At 31.2% G+C, this 12,986-nt stretch overlaps 1 protein-coding gene across 2 annotated transcripts in view; it reads right to left on the minus strand.

Moving 5' to 3' along the window:
- Nucleotides 1-2,795: 2,795 nt before the first annotated feature.
- NCAM2 (neural cell adhesion molecule 2) overlaps nt 2,796-12,986 on the minus strand; it is a 520,684-nt gene continuing 510,493 nt past the window's right edge. For both annotated transcript variants that reach the window (XM_023238847.2, XM_011285729.4), the window contains 2 exons: nt 11,118-11,237; nt 2,796-8,294 (listed from right to left, as the gene is read on the minus strand). In XM_023238847.2, the coding sequence (XP_023094615.2) occupies nt 8,183-8,294; nt 11,118-11,237 (232 nt within the window). In that variant the 3' untranslated portion in view covers nt 2,796-8,182. The remainder of the gene's footprint in view (nt 8,295-11,117; nt 11,238-12,986) is intronic.

Below are 12,986 nucleotides of genomic sequence, written 5' to 3' on the forward strand. Positions count from 1 at the left end.
TAACATGAATATTGCTTATATATATCATGCTGTTGACACACCCTGTTATGGTCACACATTGCCTATATGTTTATTCACCAGTCGAATATTCTAAGTGTGATGTAAACAGAGTCTTGTCAAGCATGTATAGACACCAAGGCTTCCATGTGTAAGGTTTCCTCTTAGAAACCAGTAGCCACATAAGTGAACTCAGCTATACCATTTGAAGTAAGATTATCACCAAGCTGAATCAAGTTAATCGATATGATCATGAAAAATAATATATTGTTGACGGTGTAAGCCATTACACTTTGGCTTGATTTGGTATTCAGCAAAAGATAATTAAAACGGAAGAAGAAGTAATGAAAGGAGAAATCATGCTTTCAACTTTTTCAGTGACTCAAATTTAACCTATTGATGAATAATTTAATGAATCATGAAATGATTTATTTATGGTCACTCTCTAAAGGATGGGAAGTAGCTGTCTAACACAACTTGGTAGAAGTAGTGTTGAGGTGCGCCTGGGTGGCTCAGTCGGTTAAAGTGTTCCACTGTTGATTTTGGCTCACGTCATGATCTCATGGTTAATGAATGAATTCGAGCCCCACACATGGCTCTGTGCTGACAGTGCAGAGCCTGCTTAGGATTCTCTTTCCCTTCTCCTGCTACCCTGCTTGCATGCTCTCTCTCAAAAAACAAAAAAATCAGTATTGAAATATGACAGATACAGAGATAATCATGGCCACCACTTATTGGTATTCTGTGTGGTAGACACTGCATAAGGAGTTTTATAAACATTATCTCAATAAATCCTTATATCAACTCTTGGAAATGAATATTATTCACTTTACAATCATATTTTAGAGATGATGAAATCAGGGTTTAAATTTTTATATACATTGCTTAAGTTCAGAGCTAGCAATGGGTTGTAGAATTGGAATGTGAACCCAGGCATATTCTATTTCCAATATCTGGCTTCTATGTATTGTGTAATATTACTTTAGTGATGTCAGTTCTATCCCTGCTGCAACTTTGTGGGACATTCTTGTCTCATCTTTTTTTCTGGTGAATACAGATGTGGATCTCTTGGTTTTTGAATCAGTGAAAATTTTATTTATGCTTTTGAAGGGATGTTTCCATTTGAATTGGCAAGAGAGCTTCACATAGTCCATCTTCCCCAACTCCCACTGAGTGATCTTTAGTATATGTTTCATCCCCCTTCATAAGGGGGAATATTATGCCTTCCTTCTAGACCCCTCCTTTTATAAAATGACTCTTCTAAGAATGTTTGTAGTTGCTTGATTCTCAATGTGATTGGTTTGATTTTGGCAATCATTCCTTCTTCTATATATCTCAATTTTGTCAGGCCATTTCAGGCATGGTTCATGCTTGTGCTATGGCAGATAATGGAAGATAAATGATCTGTAGAGGGGAATGTGGAAATTGGAAGTGAAAGAAGAGACGTTGATATGAACTGAATCATCAGGTGAATATTTTTTTCTCCAAATACTAAGATATGTTAATACTGGAAACCTCTGCCTTTATAGCCTGCTGCATTAATAAAAAGACAGAGTAAATTAAATATTGAGCAAATTTAATATTATTCTAGTACAATAGTATAGTTGCCTCCCCTATGTCCCCCACAAAAAATTCTGTCTGAGAAAGGTAAGTTAAGTTATCCAGGAAAGTTAAAATACCCAAATGTGTGTATTTTGTTTTAGAAAGCAAAGTAGTGCCAAGGACACATACACATATGAGACACTTCACATAAAATAGAAAATATTATTTATGATTTGAGAACATTCTAAGTTGTATGTTGAAAATTCATTCAGAAAAGTTAATGAAATTGAGAGCGAAATTTAAAGTGCTGACTCCATATATGACATGAATCTTAGGAGAATGTATTCATTACGTATATTACAAATAAAAATAATTATAGTAGGCAATGGCTTATGTTAGAAAGAAATAAAAGAAATTCTTTAAAATACTAACAAAGTTACATGATCCATTTTTATCATATATCAGAGACTTCATTTTAGCCTCTTTCTCATGGTATGTTTTGTATTTTATTATCATTAAATATAGGATAATTAAATATAGGATACTGACAGAGCAAGCACAATATCCACCTGTTTAATGTTATTTTTTTCCACTCTTGACCACGTATTTAATGTTATTTTTATTCTATATGTGTATGTACTTCGTGATATTTGTATGGCTGATATTAAAAATTGCTCCCTTGTGAAAACTTGATATTTACTTTTTTTTTCATTTAAGAATAAGTTGAACTTTACACTGATTAAAAAAATGAAAACACCTTGTATAAGCATGTGAGGAATGGTTAGCTTTATTCTTTTATAACTCATGAAATCCTGCAAGTAGATAATCTATATAATAATGGGAAATAAAATTCCCCATGAACTAGAAGTTATTAACTTCTAGATTGTCACTCAAAATGTGTCTCCAACCCACTGAACCTCTAATTTCTGTGTGCATCAGAATCACCAGAAAGTCTTGTTAAAACATAAACTCCCATAGCCCTTTCCAGATTCTTCTGATTTAGGACATGTGTAGTGGGGTCCAGAAACTTACATTTATTTCTAGCAAATTCCCAGGTGCTGCTGATGCTACTGGTCTGGGAATCAGACTTTGAGAACCACTGTTACCGACTGTTTATTACCAAAAGATTGGGACTCAGGGTAAGGCAAAGTGGCAGAAAGCATTCTCTTTTCTTTTCAAATATATAGAGATAGGTTTGGAATTTTTTATTTTAAATGAAAATGTTTGTCAAGTCATAAGCTCACTCACTGCAGAGATATTATTCAAAATAAACATAAATGCAACACTTTATTAAAGTAAAAGTATCTTTACTATTAATATACAAATGGTGAAGAGTGACAATTTTGATATACTGTAAGCCATACTTTCAATGTCTCTCATAAATACAAAACTTCAACATTTGCAGTATAATTTTTACAGTTTAGACATATATATACAGCATTTCATAGGGACATACCATATTGAAATAATAAGAAAACTTTGTGGTAGCTAACTTAAGAGTATAGAATTTGAATGGATATATATGTTAAAGAAAATAAAAGTATGTTTTAATGAATACTGAACACAGCATAGAATTCATACGCCAAAAGAAAAAAAAAGGTTTTTTAACCTTTATTTCTAAGAAGTTCACATATTCCTAAGAGAGTTTATAGCAAAAATGCTAAACCATGAACATTCCTTTAAGAACTGGAACAAATATATTTGCGCTTAACAGTACCATTTATTTTATATAATGCATATGGTTCTCGAAAAAAATCCTATCTGCAAAATTGAGTCTTAGGTTCTGTCTATGTTAACTTCTTCTCCTCTGGATTTCAGTACATTTTCTGTTCGCATCAGTATAATTGGCCTCAATTTTTACCTAATCGGCGTTCCTAGTCCCTGGTCCAGCACTTCTCCCACTGATGTCCTTCCTATCTATCTCAAACATAGAAGTTCAGTTTGCCTTTCTGGATTCTCAGTCTTTGTTCCTCTATTCTCCTATCCCTGGCTGTGATTTGAAGTGCTCCGAGTCATTTGCTTAATTTTTTTTTTCCAAGGAGGGCTAAAACCAGATGCTACTTTTAGTGTGTTTTCTGTGTTTTCATTTTAGAAAAAAAAAAGTGGCAATATTAAATTTCTATAACCAGTATTTTTATTCATAATTATGAACATGATGTGGGCCAACCTGAAAATTATATAAAAAAAGTAAAGTGGTGTTACCAGCTAAGGTATTTAAGTTATTGATAAAATTCTATAGAGAATAATGAGCTATTTTTTAAGAATATTAAATGTGTTATCAAATAAATATTAAGGATTATATATAATACAAAAGTCTACAAGGGGAAATAATTAATCTATTAGCATTCTTGTATAATGTTGTTAAACAGCTGCATCCACACGAGTAAATGCAATTTTTAAAAAAGGGAGAGGAAGGACCTGGAAATTATATTTATTCAGCAAGTATTATATCTAGGCTCTTGTAAGTTTCCCATTTACACATATAATTGTTTCATCTCAGAATGTGATTAAGCCCATGAATAGAATACTTTCTTGAAAGATTTCCATTTTTGGATTGAAGTACTTCATTTCCGTGACCTTCCACAGTTTAATTTTAGCATACTAATACTTCCATATGCAATTTCAGCGTAAGAGACAATGTAATAATGCTTCAAAGAATGAGTTAGAAAATGAGAACCTTTCCTCTCTAAAGACAAATAATGCAAAAAATCATTTTAAAAATATCTTCATGTACTCATAAAGTTTGTCAAGTAAGCACTCTTGATATGATTGTGAGAAAGAACTCCACAATCAATTGTAAGCAATTGAAATTGAGCATTCACATTATTCTTCAAGAAAAAGACCATTGTAACGTTAATAAGTAATTGTAATATGCTATTCCTATATTTCTCAAATTAAGAAATGAAGAGTATTCTATCATTTCAGTTGTAGATATTTTTATCAGTGATTATCTTATCATCAACAATAAAGGATGATCTATGATCCCCAAATAAATCATCAGGATAAATACATCAGGATAATGCAGACCCAAGCAACACTAAAATAATTTATCCTATCTTAAAAAGTCATCTGTTGTCTTTGTCTAACAAGCAGTAAAACACAATTTTAACAATATCTGGAACGTATTTATTACTTAGAACAACAGTACAGACAAAATGAAATATATTTTGTGTGCATCAAAAGAATTGTCATGAATAGAAATAAGTTACACACTATAATTTTTTATATTTAGATATTTTACTCAAGTAAAGTGATTTGAATTGAGCTTCTTGATTAAATGTAAATAAGACAGTACAATTTAAGTGTCACAGATATGAGCAAAATATATCAATAAAGATTGCAGTTGTTGTTTTTTTCTTTTAATAAAGCAGAATGTCATGCTAATCCAAAGGCACAAATATATCTTAATTATTTAAATAAGAAGCATAAAATAAAGGTATGATTATAAAGTTACAATTAATTGTTTGCATTCAAATAAATAATTTGATCAATAAAATCCTATTTATATAAATGTTTAAATCAAAGACTAAGATTCATGTAAACTTTGCTGGATCAAATAACCTTTGAAAAATGCTTTTATAGGTATTAATATTAAATATTAAGGGAAATTTTGAGAAACATTACATTAATATCAGACATTAGCATCAATAAAATGGCAATAAGTCAACCCACAAAAACAATAAATAAATCTTTAGAAATCACAATGCTTAAATTCTTTTGCAGATCATTGTAAAATGTGTCGACACATCAGTTTGTGCCAGTTAAAAGACAAAACGCGTCAAAAATGATATTACTGTTCCTTCTTACATGTTGCTGAATATAGATTGTCATTGCCTAATTGCACCTAAGCAACCTATCAAGAAATACCAATATTTTCAGTGATGTTTTTCTTCTTTGTTTAAAGTAGAATAGGGTTCTGAATATGTAACCCTACTTTTATTCAGTCAACTCCTTTGACATTTTATACGTTTAAGAGTACTCTCAGACAGTAAAAATAACATTTATACAGTTATATGGTATGTTTAATCTAGAATAAGAATGAAAAATAAGAACAGATTATTTCAGTTCTACTCATATTTTACAATTTACTACAAGCATCGCTTATTTGGAGACTTTTACAAATAGATTAAGTTGGAGCATTCCATTGAAATGTTAATTTTTTTTTTTTTTTTTAAATCACAGTATTGCCTTGCTCCTGCATGGCATAGATTTCAAGGACAAGAGATAAGGACCACTCAGACAATTGAAACAGTGCACTTGAAACAATCTGTCTACAATTAGTTTCAAATTATCTGCTAACTTCAGATCATTATTCCACATTAGTGGCAAGAAATTTAACAGCATATATATGTATATGTATATATATATTTATATAAAAGAAATATTTAAGTTAACGGCTTTACGTGGAAAGTCCATAGAAATGAGAGAAACAGAACTTTCAGATTGAGGAAACACAAAAATATTTGTTCTTTATTATGATTTCTCTGCTCTTGAAGTAGCACAAATATAATAATAGTAAACATGCTAAACTGGTTTCCCAGGTTTTCTAATTCTTTCACCATTATTAGTTTAAAACCATGTAGCCCTACCCAGGAAAAATTAGCGTTCATGGCTATTGCTTCATGGACACTTTTTCTAAGCCCCTTTACTTTGCACAAATTCAAGTATTTTGACTAGTTATAGCACATTGGTACAAAAGGGGGGAAAACCGTCAAATAAAGCAAATAGGTGATCAGACAAACATAACTTAAATAACAACAGTCAAATCCATCAAAAGACCAGTTGGATAATTTCTACTCAAATTCCTAGGTAGGCCCAGGAATTCCTTTTCTTGAAAATATGCCAGAAAAAAAAAAATAGCTAGGAGAGTTTCCTGCACTATAATCCTGTGAATTATGCTAAGGACACTGGAGATTTAGTGCACAAACATGCAGATGGGCAGGATCTGCCCTGCTGATAACTAAAGTTTTGTAAAATTAGTTGTCTTTCCTTGCCTGACAGTTTCAAACACTTTGTAAATAGAAGTGTCCATGGGTAGCATTAATATTACATCTAATATTCATCAAATTATCTTTATAGAGAGACATGCTAAGCAAGTTGCTCCTCACTGTGGAAACTTTCCTCCAATGTTCTATTGGTACGCATTCCCCAACCAGCCAGGATCTGAGCCATAATACCACCTGAAATACTAAAGATTAAGAATGTAACAGGGCCCAAAGAAACCTTTTGCTCTCTAGGGTAAGAAATAATTTAAAACCTGCTCCCAACTGGTATGTATATTTATAATCATAAATACATTTATTTTACCTCCCATATAAGTGAAAATCATGTTTCAGGCTTTTACCTCTGGGAGTTTGCATAGCTTGGAAGTTAATAAGTATTTATTCTGGTATAGGCCTTAACAAGTCATGTTAGAAACACTGTGTTGAATAGCCAAGGAATTTCTCCAACCAAAGTTGCTCATCAAAACCTTAAAATGGCTTCTGGCTACAACATCCGAAAGAAAAACAGTGACAATTCAGTCGGTTATCACTGACACTTTTGTGGAATGTTTAAATGTTAATTTCTTCTTAATTTAACCACGAAGGATTTTAATTTCTATTTGCCAATTACATTTAATGACTGACCTATAACATTCGCAAAATAAAGTTTTAAACAAAGATTATTTAAAATCATGGTCAAAAAAATGTATCTGAGTTTAAAGTATTTGAACACTAATGACTAATTTTTTTGATAAAATTATTTAAAAAGCAAAAGATAATCAGATTTATAAATATATCAAGACAACATTGATATTGTTACCATTTCAATTTACTTTATTTGAAGCTGAGGGCAGAAATCAATATTATTTTCACTTGCAATACATTTATTGTTTTGTGTAATCCATAGTGAGTGATTATGGCATATATAAAGAGATAGAGATTTACGGAATCCTTCTAATCTAATTATACACACAAATATTCTTTCAGATGGGTAACAATTTTAAGCTGGCACTTTAGTCTATCAAAAATGAACATTGAAATAGCACTGTAATTATAACTTAAAAAGAAATTTCCAAAGTTTCTCTCAGTTTTTAATATCTGCTAAAGATAACTGGCTCCTTCAAGCCCAAGTTCCCTGAAATTCTCCTGATAAAAAGTGTAACCTTTATTAACTGCTTTCATCTTAAACTGAAATCCACTTTAATAATCTATTTGCCCAAGATAAGATTAAAAACATGCAGGGCTTTCTTACACATTTAGCTCACAAAGATTTTGTTTTCTTTCGTGTTTTTTTTTTTTCTTAAACCCTTATGTGTTGGAGTGGTTGTTGGATGAAATATATAGTTCTTAAGAAACAGAGCACTTCAGCTGTATAACAAATTGCAGTACTTGAATCACAGAATTAAATTCATACCCAGGAGGTGGTGCCAGTCAGGTCTCTATATTAAAATTCATAAAAAAATAAACAACAACAATAACAACGACAACAACAAAAGGTAATGGACCATGGGCAGGAATATTTCATCATATGTATATGTGTACAAGCTATTCCAAGCTAGAAGTTTCCCAAGAAATTAAGGTCAATGGAATAGTTTTGGTCATAGGGTCACTGCAATCCAAATGCTCTTTGTAGTGTTGTTTAAGCCTCTGTAATCTCGGTGTTATGCTTTACTGTCATCTTCTTTTGATTGGATGATGTCGTTAGAAACCTTAATTTCTATAGTTTCTGGATTTAAGACTTCTTTTCCATTTTCTTCTTTCAAAGGCAATTTTCTGGAAGAAAATAGAAAAATAATAAACTTCATTTTCTAAGGCAATTTAAGTGGTATTTCTTAATATTTAAGTTACTGTTTTACAGAAGGAAATATCGACAATTATTAGAATGAAAAAAAAAAGATTTGTTCTAGTAATAGCAAATTGATAAAAAATAAGTAAATAATTAGACAATATTGTCTATTTTAAAGATCTGACATACTGCAGAGTGATGAATGAAACAATATACTTGTGGATTTAGATGTACCAAAACTTTCACCATAGGGTGGCTTAGATTTGGTAATCACTTATTGATATGAAAAATATAATTGTTTGGAATCTCAAAAAGCCAATAATCTTATATGTCAACTAGATGAATTACTAGTACCTAAATCGGGTTTTTTCGTTTTTTGTTTTTTGTAGATAAAAGCAATGAATAGTTGCTGCCATATCGTTACATCTAAACTTCAAAAGCTGGGTGAATGAGCTCTATTCTTTGGAACTTATGAAAGTAAATATATTTCTGCATTTTCTCACTTTTCTACAGTTACTGCATATGTTTTCTTTAATTGGTCTCTTTCCACTATTATTTTTGTGTTATTTCTGTATCATCTATGAGCATATTTTTGAGAGTTGTTTTCAATTATAACCTATGAAGCAAAACAATCTTTATTTCTTAATATTAAGACAGCTTCACAAATCTTACTGTGATGACAATTATGTAAGATTTACAGTTTTTTTCTACCAGTCTTGAGCTGGTTTACTATTATGCCTTGTGTATATAACCTTGGGGGTCAAATTCCCTCCCTTGACAAAATATTGTTTCTACAACAACAACAAAAATTCAAATTTGGTTCTATACTTAACCTCGCCGTTTTGTGGGGTAGTGAATGTTACTATACTAGTTTCTCTGGGATTTACTTATAATTTCTTTTCTATTTTTGAAGGAGAAGAGCAAGCCATTGTATTCTGAAGATCAAAGCTATTATGTGAAAACTAACCAATCAAAAGTAAGTCACAGGTAAAAACTACTACGGCTCACTGCTGAGAATGAAATAGCTTCTACTTTGTACCCATGAGGGCAGGCTCTTCTATGTGCATTATAAATAGTGCTATTACCTTTCTTACCTTCTCCCATTCTCAAGTACTGCACACATTGACAACAGATGATAAAAACAATGGGTCACTTCTAGCAGCAAAACAGAGAAATTTAGAGCGTGGATGATTAGCATAATGCTTAACATATCTCTTACTTAAAGAACTATGTATGGAGTTTGTAATTCACCAGTGTTTTCAACTAATTCTTGGATGATGAATTTCTGTGTATCTAATTTTTCACTACTTACGCTTCTGTTAAATTGTTTTTTTTTAGATTATAGTTAATTCTATTATTTTTATATTGAGTATTTCTTTCAATAATGGAGGACTGGAGTAGTTCTTAAAACATCTTTTTTGTTTTTTGTTTTTTGTTTTATTTTTGCAAAACATAGCCCTGTCACGTGTAAGATAATTCTTAGCTGGAATTTTTTTTTTGAAGTTTAAAGATTTTATTTATTTATTTATTTATTTCCAAGATTTTATTTAAATTCAAGTTAGTTAATGTATAGTGTAGTCTTGGTTTCAGGAGTAGAATATAGTGATTTATCGCTTACAGTGTTTTATAACACTATAAGTCCTTAACATTTCTTGGCTAGTTTCCACACACACCAATCTCTCATTGAGTGTGTCCATTAATAGATAGAAATTTGTTTTGTTGTGTAGTATTTTGCTTCATTTGAAATACATCTGATTTCTGATGGGGAAACATATAGTACCCACCACATAAAAGCTACCTCTATAAGAGTAAACTTCAATATAGAAGGTAATAATCTCTAAATGCAGTCACTGACATGACCTGAGGATTTATACTGAAATTTTAGCAGCAAAGTAGTGCTTTGTACTTCTCTAAATTGTAATTATTTCAGCCCCTTGAGAGTAGATAGGAGGGATTTCTGAAACAAGTTATTTTCTTCACCTGTGACAACACTCATCTGCAGATTTAGGATGAGAAGCTTAAATCAAATTTCTCTGCAAGGGAATGTTTGCTGCTAAAGAAAAAAGGATCCTTAAAAAACAAAAAAAATAAAAAATAAAAATAAAAATAAAAAAATAAAACTTAAAAGTCATTTTAGTGAGCAGAATTTAAAGAATAATGTGATAGCCCTGCTTTTGTTAGTATCCAATAGATTCCATAGAATACTATTATCACTCCTTAATAATGCCTTTGGCTTTAATCATTTTAACTTTCATGTGCCTGAACATCATCTTTGCACATGTTCATCATCTTTGAATTGAAATATCTGCTATGGCTATAACAGAGCTCTAATAGGTGTAGAAAGAAGTAAATAATATAATCTTGAATGGAGAGCAAGCACCATTTCCTATATAGATATTAAAATGATAGACAATTTAACACTATTTAGTCTCCTTCCTAACGAATAATCTTTCTTTTTAAAGTAGACTTTTGTATATTTCACACTATTAATTTTTATTTTAAATTAAAAACGCACTTGAAAGTATTACTTTCTTAAAGAGTAACATAAGTGTAAGAAAATCCATCTCTAAAACCTTCCAGCTTTTTGACATTTTTACATCAAATTATAACTGTATGTTTGAACAGTAGATTTTCTCTGGCATCCATACAAAATTTTCATGTGGAATGTCTCGGTAGAAAATGGATTTTCACTATTCACATGTATTTTCTTTGAAAGAGAAATACTTTTCCACAAATGATATTATTGTAAATATATGCTACCATTTTACACATATTTATCAAAAAATAATTAAGCATTTGAAGCTACATACTCAGGTTCTGTTAATGGTGTGGTTTCATTTGGCTCATTTACTGGGCTCCCATCCTCATGGTTAGTAATTCTTTCATCCTCTGTTCTCATCTCCACTATTGGTTCTTTTGATCCATCTTTCCTAGAAAAATAACCAAACAAAAAACCTTACCCAAATAATGAAAAAATAGATGCATTATGAAACATAGTTTAGAATCTCCACTGATCCCTTCCTCAAATCCAGCATGCTCATATTAAGAATACTATGGGGTCCTTGGGTGGTTCATTTGGTTGAGAATAGGACTTTGGCTCATGTCATGATCTCATAGTTCATGGGATCGAGCCCCACTTGGGGCTTTGTCCTGACAGTGTGGAGCCTGCTTGGGATTCTGTCTCTCTGTCTCTCTTTGCCCCTCCCCTACACACACTCTTTCTCTCTCTCCCTCCCTCCCACATGTGCCCTCTCTCTAAAAAATAAACATTAAACAAATTTAAAAAATAAGAAAAAGGGGCACCTGGGTGGTTTAGTGGATTGGGCCTCCGACTTTGGCTCAGGTCATGATCTCATGGTTCTTGGGTTCAAGTCCCGTGACAGGCTTTGTGCTGACAGTTCAGAGTCTGGAGCCTGCTTCAGATTTTATGTGTCTCTCTCTATCTCTCTGCCTTCCCTCACTTGTGCTTTCTCACTCTCTCTCTCAATAATAAATATTAAAAATAAAAGAATATCCCTAAGAATTTTTTCATTTAAATTCATCATGTAATTTTCACTCAGAAAAAAGTAGAAAGAAGAAATTCCATTTTGTCTAGATGTTTTTTCTCATCAAAACTGTTATAGAAAAGTCCAAATTTTGAATGTGATTGTGCAGTTTATTTTGGGAAATAAATTAAAAATATTTTGTTAAATAAAATTATGACATGAAGTAGCTTTTTCCCCTAACTAGCCATATGTTTTAATTTTTTATTTGAAATATAGCATCAGCAATATTGCTTTTATATTAAAATTTGGAAGATAAAATTTATATATTCTGTTGTTTTAAATGCCTCTATGAATTTATATGAATGATTTTAACTATAATATATATTGACTTAACATATTATATTTTCAATAAAATAGTTTAAATAATAATAATATTATAACATGTACGCATGATGTTTTCATTTGTAATTTCAAATCTGTGCCATCTTTATTGGATTTTTAAAATAAGAGAGTAAGTGTAATTGTTCATAATTGTGAAAAGTAGAACGTTTGTTGCAAAGTCTCATACCTCAAAATATGAACAAAAAAATAAGGAAGGCATTCAGTGATGACAAAGAGTAAAATGAGATGTAAAGATTAGAAATGATGTGTTCATAATACAGATTATCATGATGGAGCACATCCAAAAGCAAAAATAAAAACAAAAAAAACAAAACAAAATGTCAGGAAAGAGATAGCGGTCTTCTACCCAGGGATATGGTCTTACCACACAATCCTGCAATTGTACTCTAACATCTTTACCCAAATGAATTGAAAATCTAGGCCCACAAGAAATCTGCACATAAATGTTTATAGAAGTTTTATAAATGGGAACTAATGAAGATGTCTCTCAAGAGTGAATGGATAAACAAACTGTGGTATATCTGTACATTTAGATATTATTAAGCAATAAAGAGAAATGAAATATCAAGCCCCAAAGACATGGAGGAAGTTTAAATACATATTACTAAGAAAAATATACCACTCTGAAAAAGGCCATCTATTGTGTAACCCCAATTACATAATATTTGGGAAAAAAGCAGTTACAGAGAAAACAAAAAGATCAATGGTTGTCAGGGGTTCAAGGTGAGGGAGGGATATAATGTGGAACTCTGGATACATTAAATCTATTTAATACTGTAATGGCAGATATAT

The sequence above is a fragment of the Felis catus genome, chromosome C2 (assembly GCF_018350175.1).
Source record: "Felis catus isolate Fca126 chromosome C2, F.catus_Fca126_mat1.0, whole genome shotgun sequence".
Taxonomy (NCBI): Eukaryota; Metazoa; Chordata; class Mammalia; order Carnivora; family Felidae; genus Felis; species Felis catus.